The 13,289-nt window shown below is 36.3% G+C and overlaps 1 protein-coding gene across 1 annotated transcript in view; it reads left to right on the plus strand.

Annotated features, from left to right (window-relative positions):
- lds (transcription termination factor lodestar) overlaps positions 1-13,289 on the plus strand; it is a 62,777-nt gene that overhangs the window by 43,558 nt on the left and 5,930 nt on the right. Inside the window, exons 11-16 of the mRNA XM_083137927.1 lie at positions 136-342; positions 3,042-3,250; positions 5,988-6,079; positions 8,589-8,746; positions 9,329-9,523; positions 11,368-11,577. Of these exons, the coding sequence (XP_082994053.1) occupies positions 136-342; positions 3,042-3,250; positions 5,988-6,079; positions 8,589-8,746; positions 9,329-9,523; positions 11,368-11,577 (1,071 nt within the window). The remainder of the gene's footprint in view (positions 1-135; positions 343-3,041; positions 3,251-5,987; positions 6,080-8,588; positions 8,747-9,328; positions 9,524-11,367; positions 11,578-13,289) is intronic.

A 13,289-nucleotide genomic window follows, 5' to 3' on the forward strand; every position in this document is an offset into this window, starting at 1 on the left:
GGGTGGTCAGGGACTTTTGACTCACCCTGTACTATGTATCCCTGATTTTTCTCTAGATTTATACATGTATATTGTTTTCATGATTAATCTTGTGTTTGGGATTTTAAACATGAAAAACCTTTTCTTTATTTCCAGGGCGTGCTGCATCAAATATGCTGGGATAGAATTATTCTCGATGAGGCTCATGTTGTAAGGAATCATCGCAGCCAAACAACACAAGCCGTATGCAACCTAAAAGGAATGTATCGATGGGCTCTCACTGGTACACCAATTCACAACAAAGAGCTCGATCTCTTTGCTTTGCTTTGCTTCTTGAAGTGTTCGCCCTTTAATGACTACCAAGTAATTAAAATATTAATTATTTTTCTTTCACTAACATCACGCCCAAATTAACCTGAAATTATAGATATGTCAGCAATGCACGGTGGTCCGAAACACCCCAGAATGCACCCATAAATTAAATTTATGTGGACCTTTGGCTGATTCCAGGGCAGCTTTATCCAACATTTACACTCCTTTTGAAAAACCGCTATAATATGAAAAATAACATATGCTTAGAATTCCTTCTAGAGCATTCATGTGAATCTTTGTGGTTTGCTTTCAATGTTGTCTAGATAATATCAATAGTTTAAAAGGCTTACACATCCACAAAACTATTGTAAATATGTAGACAATAGCGAAAGCAAACCATACAAAGATTCACGTGAATGCTCTAGAAGTAATTCTAAGCATATGCAATTTTTTAGATTGTAGCGGTTTTTAAAAAAGAGTGAAAATTTCGAAAACAGCTGCCCAGGCGTCAGCCAAAGTTCCAGCCGAACCTTAATGAATAACATGCAAAAGCCATAGAAATTAGAATAAAAGTATTTTGCAGTGAAGAAATGAAATTTTCAATTCATAGTATGGCAACCCAAGGTTGTTAAAATAGAGAAAATAAAAATACAGGGTAAATCAAGGTGATGTTTCAGATTTCAATTTTTTTTATTCAAATTGTATGCAATCCAGTAAATACAATTGGTATTGTCAACTTCAACAATCATACGTCACGGGAATATTCTCTGAATTTCTTTTAATATGGGTCAGGAGCTCTTTGTTGGAATACTTGTGATATATGTAGTCCAAAGGTAAATAGCTCCAGGGTTTGATTCCTGGCTAAGATAATCATGTTTCTTTGTACTTGCTCTCTTATTAATTAGTTTGTAATTCACATACACATGGTTCCTACTGACCTGGAAATCAATTTAGTAGTGAAAAGGTAAAAGAAAGGTTGGGAATTTCGTAGAAATGTTCATCAACCTGGAGGAACCAGTGAAACTAAATGCTTTTTTCACATGCTGGGATTGAAAATTTAAAACACATTTCAGGTTTTCCTTTCAGTTTTTCTTTTTTGTGAAATATTTTGTAAAGGAATGTTATTCTTTGTCATTTGTTTTCGGTAATGTTGATTCATTTGATTAACATGCACAGTTGAACACCTCAAACTTTAGCTAGACTTAATTTCGTGGCACAGCAGTCTTTTGAGCCCAGCACATCAGGCCGACCTCTGTGGTGTAGTGTTGTGCACAGCATGCTAAGACTCCAGGGGCCTGTATTCGAATCTCGGCCTGGGCATGGGTGTTGTTTGGGAGTGTTTTTTCATCATATCACTCATCCTCATTGCCACGATTAGCTAAGAGTGGTAGAAAAGTGATGCTAAATAACAGAAATCAAATCAAACTTTCACATCAAGTCCCATACTATTGTTTTCTGGCTTTCTAGACTAGTCCACTACTATTTCTCTCTAGTAACCCAATTGTCCTCACGGTGTTGAGTCAACTCCCAAAATATTTGGAGCTCCCACAAGGTCTGCTTGCATCAAAGATGACAGTGCTAACCACATGGCTCTGCTTATTTATTAGTAGGGATGTGCCGAAGCTGATTACAGATGTATGAAAATCAGCAGAAATTGACATATCGGCAAAAATCCGATGTTTAAACCAGTATAGATAATACAAGAGTTTACCTTCTAATAAGTTGTGTATTTTAATTTGGTAATATTTATTGAAAATTAGGTTATGATTCTTCATCATTTGTAAAGTTTTTGTAATAAAATTATTGCAAACTCTCATTCAGAGGATCAACCTACCTCAAAATCAGAAATAAAACAGTACATTGCTGAACCGACTATTCAACGTGATCAGGATCCGCTGTTGTATTGGGAATTCGAAAGTGAGTATCCAAACCTGAAGCAAGTGCTGAGAAAATACTAGGGCTTATCTGCTGCATTAGTATTCAGTGAACGAGTGTTCAGTGTAGCTGGACAGATTTGCAATAAGAGAAGAAGTATGTTACTTTTAGAAGTGCTTCAAAAACTTGTGTTTCTGAAGTTGAATCTAGCAGTATTACATTTATAACATTAAGAACAGGAATTCATTTTGCATTTCAAACAACTGCTTGTGTTCTAATGTTAAATCTCTTGAGAATCTATGTTCTTCCTAAAGGTTCATATAACCACTTTTTTTTAGATGTAATCTTGAAAATAAATATGTATATACATATGATATGCAATAGAAATGTACATAGCAAATTTATTTTTGTCATGCTGAAAATAACATCCCATTTCTGTTGAATAATCTTATGTATTGGAACCAGTTAAATATCTGCATCATTATCGGTGAGTACATCAGCATCGGTAAATTTTCAGCTTCGTCACATCCCCATTTCTGTTGAATAAACTTATGTATTGGAACCAGTTAAATATCTGCATCATTATCGGTGAGTACATCAGCATCGGTAAATTTTCAGCTTCGTCACATCCCTATTTATTAGTATATTAAATCATCATAAAATGGTATACAAAATTATTTAAAAGTACTTAACAAAGTCCGGTAATTTGGTTTTGATAAATAAATGTGAACACCTTGATATAGAAGTAGAAAGTCCATGTGTAATAGTGATAATAATATAACTAGAATTTTTCATTTGATACCATAATCAATGCATTTCATGAAATTATCACAAAGAACATCAGAGATTGTAGAAATTGTATATTTTCTTTACAGGTATGGATTAGGTATGTAAACAACAAGAGTGCTGAAGGTATGAGACGGTTGAATACTGTGATGAAAAGCATTATGCTGAGACGAACTAAGGAACAGTTGCAACAGAAGGGACACCTTCAAGATCTTCCGTCCCGACAGTTTCACGATTTGAAAGTGCAGTTAAGCAAAGAAGAGCAAGACGTTTATGATCAAATACTTACACTCTCCAGGTATGAAACAATTTATTATGGATGTCATTTAACTTCAACATTCAATAATATTGACAACATTGGTGTATTTACTATAATATCTCTGTAATTTAAGCTGCATCTATATACAATGCGATTTAGAATTATTGCTGGGATTTTCAAACTAGAAACAAAATAAACAGTTCCTACAATATAAAGCATGCACCTAGATTTCGAAGTAAGGATATATGGAAAGTCTTTCACAAATTCTTTTGTGTTAGATTTTATTTTTCTTTATAACTGGTTGCCAAAAGTGATAAGTTGTCCTCCGTGCCCATGCGGTCTAAGGTGCTATGCTTTGGGCTCAGACTGCAGGGCGGCATGGGTTCGAGTCCACCTGGGTTCTCGTCCTGTGTATAGGGCCGGTGGCAACCCACCACCGTGAGGAAATTGGGGGCCTGCGAGTGAGTACCGCAACCCAGTCTCGGAAATCTCCTACAACGGCTGGGATGTGCTAACCACACGTCACCCCATTACTGGTTGAAGAACTCCACACCTCTAGGTAGGATTGTTGGAGGGAGACTGGCAGCAGGGAGATAGGCCCAGGCCCTTTCGAGGGCTGTCGAGCCATGGGTTATTTTATTATTATTATTATTATTATAAAATTGATGAGCCTTTGTCTATGTTTACAGGCGGACTGTTGTGAAGAACCCCCATATCTTTCATTATTTTTTTTGTGTCGCACGTGTATAAAATCTTAATGTTGTTAACGATATGTCCTGATGCCTGAATGTGTTCCAAGAAGCTGTTTTGTTAGTTCCCTTTAGGTGTACATTGAATGGTCCTGATAGGTTCTGCAATGTAATGGTGCTGTAATTCAACCGATTCAAGATCCCTACTAGCATATGGTATCAAGGTGACCAGATCAACTTCGAGGATTGACCAAGGATTCGGAATACACGTGCTGGAATTACGTGAACACTGAATTGTCATCCAAGATGGTGCTCAGTGTAGAGCAGCATGACCAACTGCTTAAGAAACAGGAGGCTGCCAGACTGGCATGACACTATCATAGAGATTTCTTCAACCGTCAGAAAATAGAGGAAACTGCTTCTTACCAAAGGAATCAACTTCATAATTCAAAATTCCTGTAGTTGGAAAACTTTTTCTATTACTAATGATTTGTTATTCAAGAGTTTTTTTATGTGAAAACTTGACTTCATTTTCAGTTTATGTCATACAGGAAAGACCCAGTTTTCTTGTCATGTGATAATTAGGAGTTCGATGAGATTACTAAATTTCATAATTTTATGAAAAATCATAACTTTTATTTTTTTATATATATCTAGTTTCTTTTTTTCAAAAAATGGGAACTGACGTAACATGTTCTCAAACAGTGGTCTCTTGCAGTCTTGTTTTCCTGCTAAGTTAAAATATTTAACAACAATAGTACTAATATCACAATCAAATTTTAGTTATGCTTTGAACAAGTGTGTTCAGGTAACCAGCCAGGTTAAGTTGGTGTTATCATACAATGTTCCAAACGCATCCATAGCGTTCATCATCAAAGATTTGATTGGAGACCAAGTGTGAGGTTAAATATGTGTGTATGAAAGAGACTTCGTTTTGACTCTGATCTGTGATTGATTCACACCGGGTTCCAGCATTTTATTTGAAGATGTCATGTTTTTACTGAGAAGTAGGTTCCAGGTAGGACTGAGCTGGAATGCCACATCCCTGTTAAGATTCATGCTTTCTCAGTCAGTTGTTACGTCTTCATGTACCCTTTTCTGTCCCAGTAACGGGCACATTTAGCTATGATTTTGGTGTCTACAAATAACATTTTGTAGCCCTTGGTAATGCTGTGTTCTTTTAGTTCAGACTTGATGTTTATCTTGTCAATGTTCCACGGTGCATTCTGTTTGTCCTATATATGATGTCCCACATTCTCAGGGTGTGTGATATACTCCTGGAATATGGAGTTCCAGGCCACCTTTCACTTGGGTCTTGAGTTGTGGTCTGAGTATTGTCTTAACCCCTTTCCGGTGAGAATTCTGCTTAATTTACCGGATGTGTGTTCAATGAATGTTGCAAAGGTTGTAATGGAACATTCCTCTCTTGTGTTACTACAATCAGAGAAGCTGTGTGATAAAGAATCAGTACTTGCAAGGTGCATGTTCCCATGTTCGTCTGCCTGGGTTGTAAAGAAGTGGCTCTTTTAAGGCCACAGTCGTTGGCAGGTCTTTGCGGATATGTAACTGCCTTGGTAAACATGTCGTTGATATCTCTAATGTTGTATCCATTTTGTTGTAGAATGGTTCTAAGATGGGATTGTAGATTTTCCTGGTCTGAAATAGTTACTGCCCTGCAGACTAGTGTGTTCAGAACAGCAAAAAATTGTGCCTTATGATGGAAACTATGAGCATTTAGTTAGATCGTAGCGCATGGATTTTCTAGCCACACTACGTGCCTAAGGGCACAGTGTATGCTATCCGGTTTGCGGCAAATTAGGATGGCCAGGGATGGGCATCCTAATTTCAATAAACTTCTTTTGTTCTTTTTTTTATTACGAAATAGTTAGAATGTTCTGGGCATGACTCATATATTTGGGATGAAGTCAAACGGACTTTTGAAATCAGCCAATGCTGAATGCAGTGGAAGCCCAATTGTATGTTTACAGATTATACACTTTTCGAATACAGTGTACAAATTTTTTTGCCATGCCAAACTACATGAATCCAATTTTTAATGTCACTTCTTATTTCTTGCTCTTCTTTAGGTCTCTCTTTGCACAATTTTTGGAACAACAGGAGGATAAGGAACTTGCACAGTATGGTATTACATCTAGAGCTGTGGTAGGAAGAACTCAAGGTACTTGATTTTTAAGCAGTTCTTGTTGTAACTGTATATCTGTTTTTTGGGGGAAGTTGTAGAAATATTAGTTGTTAGTTTGTTGGCATCTTACTACAGTAAAATTTATAAAAAGTTGCAAATTGTTTGTATTTATGTCTGGAATCTTTTTATTATTATTTCTTTAATAACTGGCCATTGGAACTTTGATTTTAGATCAAATGCATCTTATATTCTCTTCTTCCATTACTGGCTAATGTAGAGCTGAACTGATGCCAGTGTTGATACTTGAAAATTGTAACAATCCAGTAACAATCCAGTTCAGAATGTTTATACATTTTAATGAAGTGGAACCCCATGTTTTTTTGTTTGTTTTTTGGGGGTCTGTAAATGAACCTGACCCTCGGATGCAGGTAAGGAACAACTACACAACCAACTTTTTGAGTGTACCAAAGATCAAAAAGAATTCTAACAGAAAGGTATGAACATTCAGGATTCCTAAGGAGAAAAACATATCTTGCACTGAAAATCAATGGCTGGTTAAGAACTTTTTGTGTTGAGGGCAGTGGATAAATGCTTTTAACTGCCTCCTGTTACCTTCAATGAAGAATTGCTCTTAAGATTAGAAATCTGAATGTGTGGGATCTCCATGCACTCTGTTAACCGTAGAAAGCTAACTTGCCCTGTGTCAAACGTTAAAGCTAATCATTCATCTGTTGGACTATTGATTTCTTCATAAATAAAACACATCCTAAATTTTGCAAAAACTATTTTATGTACTACAAAAGTTAGTATCTACTTCCAAAATTCATGAATAGCATGGCACGACTGGAAATAAGTCTTGTGGTCACTCAAAACAACTCTGACTGGTGTTTACCTCCCTTGGCTTTGGAGCAACGGCAGCATCCTCCTCTTGCTTTAGGGTCAGAATGCACAAATTTTCCTTCCTTCTTGTTGAGCATCTGCATTAGTTTTTTGCATTTCCACATTCAGGATGATAGCATAATTTTACGAAGTTGTTGTGGAAGTTTTGGTGTACGTAGACGGTAGCGTTTCATCCACCAGAAGACTCAAAATTAAAACGTTAAAAACATACTGAACGAGCACTTGTAAAAGGACACTAAGTGATAATTCATTGTTAGTGTTAGAAGTTGCAGTTAAGGGTGTGATCACGTAAAGGAAGCGATCGTTTCTGTACTGTAATCAAGTGTCCTGGTTCAATTCGGCAGAGCCACAGTAGACTGGTTCGGATCTCGCTAAATTGTAGGGATGGGCCGATATGAAATTTTGGCCGATACCGATAAAATACCGATATAAAATTTACCGATACTGATATTCTACCGATCCGATATAAAATTAGAAATGGTCCTTGAAGAACCTGAAAGGTTCATTGACCTCCTTAATAAATGTGTGTTTCGAGGTGACTGCAGTGAAAAAGAAATTGCATATTTAGACATTTACTTTTTTAGAAAGTAGGGCATGGAGATTATTCATAAAAATTACAACACAATGGCAGAATTTTGCACTAAATTATCAGATATTTATCGATATATCGGATCTGTAAAATAATCGGTAATTTTACCAATACACCGATATGCCTATATCGGCCGATACCGATAGAGTACCGATTAATCGGTCCCATCCCTACTAAATTGTATGCCTAGTCCTGATTAGCCTATCAGCATAAAGTTGACTCAAGACGAACTTTGAGACAGGAATGGCCACAGTTTAAATGACTGTAATTGCTACAATTCTTACATGCAAATGTAAGAATGCTCATTACGAACAGTACTGAACCATGGTAAAAAGCAGACTTTAAATGTTGTACAGCATATGCTTTTGTGCATTAATGTCCGAAACACTGGTGTTGTATGTGTAAAAGTCTGTTTCACTTGAATACCAGTTGACCTCACTTCCACTTAGTATATCCAGGACTGCATTCTCCAGATTAGTGAGGCTCTGGCATCTTAACCCACAGCCAGTATAATCCTCTGTGATGTTCATAAAATGTCGTCCATATATGTTTGATTGTCCTTCATCCATCTCAACACCATTCATCCTCATTTTGACGATTAGCCAAAAGTGGCAAAAAAGCAAAGTAAAATAAAACAATCAGTTTGCTAAGACAAAGTGTTTCAGCCTTTTTTTATGGGGTAATATGAAAGATGTCTTCTTTCTATGTGTTTGAGTTAATCCTCATGGAGACCCCCTGTTTATAATCAGGAAATTTGTAGACATCCTGTATAATTCTAATCGATGCTCATTTGTCTGACATGGACTAGTTTTCCCAAGAAAATATACACGAGGTAGTTTTGAGTAATTGCATAGCTTGCAGTATTTGGGAAGTGGTTAAAACCTGTCTGGGTGAATTCACATAGATTGGGTCTTTTTTTCAATGAAATCCATGAATGGTGTACAGGATAACAAAACCAAACCCTTGAACTGACAAAAAACAACTGATATATATTGTAACCACTTTTTCAACCACCTTCCTAGACAGTATTTGTTATATATAAATGTTCTCTTTCAGTTCAGACTGGAAATCCTTTTATCCCAGGAAGTGCCTTATCTGCATTGTATAACAAGATGAACACATTGCAAAATGATAAGAATGTCAAAGCTCACCATTTGCTTGTGTTGCTATTGAGGTTGAGACAAGCATGCTGCCATCCAGGGCTTATCAAAGCGGTGAGTATTTTCCAAAAAGAAAACTATTGTCTGTTTATAATAGTAAGTACTCGTACCAGGGTTTGTCCATTAGGAAACTGAACATTCAGTGACATTTGTTTACAATACTTGTAACTTTCAGTAGTAATGTGACAAAGTAAGAAATTTACTAACTGTGATGCTGTTAATGGAAATACAACACTATTTTTAGCATGCCAAAAAATACACTATAAAAATTTTTGATTGTTAAAAATTTCCTTGGGGTCTTAAAGCAGTGAGGAGATGTATATAGAAATACAGCAGAACCTCGATTGTACGTTTTTCAGAGAACCAGACTGAAAAAAAACTTTAAATTGCTGGAAAATGTATAATCGAGGAAAATTTTAAAATCCGGGAATGCAAAATTGGGGTTCCACTGTATATGCAAGAAATGTATGCTTGATCAGGACTTGAACTCATATCTATGGCATACAATGCTATTGCATTGATTTCCATGCCTGCATCTCTTACATAAATTTCTACACTGTTTATCTCAGTGCTTTTATAAAGGTAGTTATGCTTGAATTTTTCCTAATTGCTTTGTTCTGTTTTAATTTATTACAGATGCTGGAGGTGGAATCCTGTAAATCTGATGGCATTGTTGATGATGAAGGAATGGATATCGATATCTTGGATAGGTTGAACAGAATGTCGCTTCTAGATGAAGGGCGTGCTGAAATGTCAGCAGATGAAGCTGTGAAGAAAAGTGTGATGAAAATAGATAATCCAGTATTTCAGTTTGAGAAGCCAAGCTCTAAGGTAATTTGGTAGTACATGCAGGCAAATAAGAGAGGGAGGGAGAATGAGTGTGTGGGGGGAGAGGGAGGGTGGAGGGACCTACTTCCACACCCACTATGTGCCTTCATGATGTTTTCATATACTTAGTATGAATAGAAAGAAAGTTTTTAATTGTTTTCTGAGACATCGAATAACTGATATTAAAACATTTTTCATATTGTTCACAGTAATGGTGCGTGCAAACTCTATGTGCCTTCATGACTAGAGGCAAACACAAAATATAAAATAGCATGCTGTATATTCCTTTTTAATGTTTTTGAAGGGTGTGAAATGTGTTTGCCTTCCTGTTTTGTCACAAAATGAACTGCAAAATGCGAAATTAGCTCTTAAACACGAAATTCAGAGTTTGTTTACCACCGCGACACTACCTCAAGTCCAAATTGATTAATTCTCCTGTATGACATTTGTGCAGGGCTCGAAAAATCCCGGTCGCATGGTTGCCATGGGGACTAAAAATTTCAGCCTGGCGACTGATCTTTTGCTGTAAAATTGCTGTTTTCTAAGTTTGCATGTACAAAATTTTGAAGATTCTAAGTTCAAACTGCAATACAGTGTAAGTTGGCAAATGATTTTTTTTTATCAACGTTGTGAACATTCCATAAAATCAGTAACAATTTTGTACTCTTTGTTCCCAAACCACCCATTTCACGCTTTCTCACATGATTTAGCGACAGTTTGAATACGGTGATGCTCAGCTTCTTATAGATTGATCGATAGATTTTTGATTAATTTGCTTTATTTTACTTGGCTTTTTGTGCCAATTTTGGCTAATTTGCGAAGATGGTGATGAATCCAAGCCCAGGCCGGGATTCGAACCAGGGACCCCTGGCGTCGTAGCACAATGTGCTAACCACTCTGCCATGGGGGCCGGCTCAGCTTCTTTAAGTATGCACAATTGCTAGTAGATGGTTTCCTGGCACCTAGCTCGGATGAAGATTTTTCGAGCACTGCATATGTGCATACTTAATGTGAATAGTAAAGTTGAAATATTCTCGGAGACACCCAATAATTTGATATTGACATTTTTCATATTGTATATAGTAATGGGCCATTATTATATGGCACATACTAGTGAGCTCACACATGCAAAGATGAAATACTTATGAGAAAAATAGAAACAGTGCGCTACTAGTGCTACACTATGTAAGTTTTTTTATCCAGTTGCAAAATGTGGCATTAAAAACTTCTAAGCTCAAGGTGGCCTGCAAATAAAAATAATTCACCACAAGTAGCAAAAAAGTGACCAATATTTCTAGCTTTTCTCCAACACTATGTGTAAGAAATTAAATAAAACAACTTGTGTAGCAATTTTCTGATGTGTTCAGTGATAAAATTTTATATTTTGAATCATGATAAATTTGAGGAAGAAAAACTCAATATGCTGACCAAGGCAGAAATGTATTTTATTATAAAACACAAACTAAACGTAACATTTCAACCTTCTAGCAAGACTCAGACTGCACCAAGTACAAATAAAACAAGGTACAAAACAGTGGACTTCATTTCTGCCTTGGTCAGCATATTGAGTTTTTCATATCATGGAAACAAAGCCTAATGGTGTTATAATTGAAGAAGAAATGTATCACGACCCATCTGCAACACACAGTAACTTTTTATTTTGAACTGCCAAAAGAAGTGGTGTTTTTGAATAGCTGTACAGAATAAGAGTACTCCCTTAAAATTGGTAATTAATATTGCATAGTTAAATAAGGATACAAGGAAAAATTTCATGGGCAGTTTTTTAATAAATTTAATATTTTTATTTATTGTTAAGTTGATTTTATTTGTGTAATGTTTTCTTACAGATGAAAGCAGTTTTGAAGGAACTGGAATCCCATGTTATTCCCAAGCATGAGAAGGCAGTGATTGTTTCACAGTGGACTTCATTCCTCGACATAGTACAGAAACACCTTCATAAAATGGGTGTCAGTACAGACATGCTAACAGGAAGCGTGCCTATTAAACAAAGAATGGACATTGTTGATAAATTTAATAAGAAATCACAAAAAACACAGGTAATTCTTTCCAAAATTTACACTCCTTTTCCTGTAAACTATGTTAGACAATCATTGAAATATTGATACTTGGCTGGTAACATGAACATACAGGGTGTTAACATTGTAATACTGACTTTCACAGCATGTGCGGAACATTTTGCTCATTGAGGTCTTATTTTAATGCTAAGATTTCTTGGAACAACAAGAGTCTGCAATCATCAACCACATACTTTCAAAACACAACATCAAGATTATTCACAAACCATCACTGAAAATCAGAAGCCCACTACAAAATCAGAGCAATCTAGGATTGAATACACCTGGATACGGCAAGTATCACGTGGGCCTGCAGTGTAAGTGTATATGGGACAAACCAGAACAACTGAATAATGTTGCATAGAGTGTTCCTGCTATGATCCGCAAAATTCAGGGTTAGTAGAGCATTCCATCAATTAGGATCCTAGCTTGACTTTACAACAATTATGATTATCAAAACAAATTTCAAGCATGGAAAATTAGCCAAACTTCTCTTAGTTCTGTCAGTGTAGCCACAGTAATCTTGCAAATGACATTGTTTCTTTAATGGTTAAACCTCGTCAATGACTCAGTGTTTTGATTTACTCTACATACATCTTTATAAAGAGCTAAGAATACAATGAAATTAGGGGTGAAAGTTGGAATTTAATCTGATACCAGTTGATACTTTCCGGAGTCAGGGTGTATCATGGGGTTCAGCACTTTCATTGAGTCTGGATATCCTGGCAATCATATGACCATTCTGCAACACACAACTTTTTGAATCATGCATTTGATCATACAATAGTGGATGCAAAATATGTGTTAGTGTGGTTCGTTGCTTTGCTCCAAATATGAGATAATAGGAAATCAACTTGTAGTAGAGCTTTGGTTGTGATTGTACGTGGACTCTTACTACTTTCTTTTTCTTGCTGGTGTTGATTATAATTTTACCCTCCCATGCCCTAGGTTTAACCTGTTCGGGACACTTTTCAGTGGTTTGGGTATCACTTCAAACTTTAGGTCCAGTCTTGATGTGCTGCATATACGTAAAACATTTCTTTTTTCATGTATTTGGCATGTTTTCTTTCAGCACATATTCCATGTCGTCATAATTTTCAAGTTTCCTGGATTCAAATTCTGGCTTAGGCATGCATGTTCCTCCATCATATCATCACCCATCCTCATGTTTGCGATTAGCCAAAAGTGGTAGGAAATTCAAAAGTTCTTACGTGTACCTTATTGTGGTATGCACAGACACAGATGTCAAAAAGTAAATGTCATTTTAGAGGATTTGTACTATTGAAATGGGGTCCTTTGAAGCAAAATGATGTTAGGAATAATTATTTGCATTGATGTCCTCCGTTTGCTGTGAAAGTTGGGTGCATTCAAGATGTACACCTTGCTATTGGTACACATAACATGGTCCAGAGCTTAGAATCACCATATGGGTCCTAATACAGTGGAACCCCGATTTTACGTTTTCCCGCATTAATCTTCATAGAGCAAAATGCTATAAAATTTTCCAGGATTTTATCTTCCATGCATTTTACATGGCTACTCACAGGGAATTCCTTGAATTCTGGGAATTATGCATGAATTATTGGCTCTGGTAATTTTGCGTGAATTTGCTCCATAAACTTGAAAAATTGCAACTTTTATTAATCCAAATCCAAATGCATACGTCGTTCGGACTTCCTTCTACCACATCGTCG

Source organism: Lepisma saccharinum, chromosome 16 (genome assembly GCF_977018435.1).
Source record: "Lepisma saccharinum chromosome 16, izLepSacc3.1, whole genome shotgun sequence".
NCBI lineage: Eukaryota > Metazoa > Arthropoda > Insecta > Zygentoma > Lepismatidae > Lepisma > Lepisma saccharinum.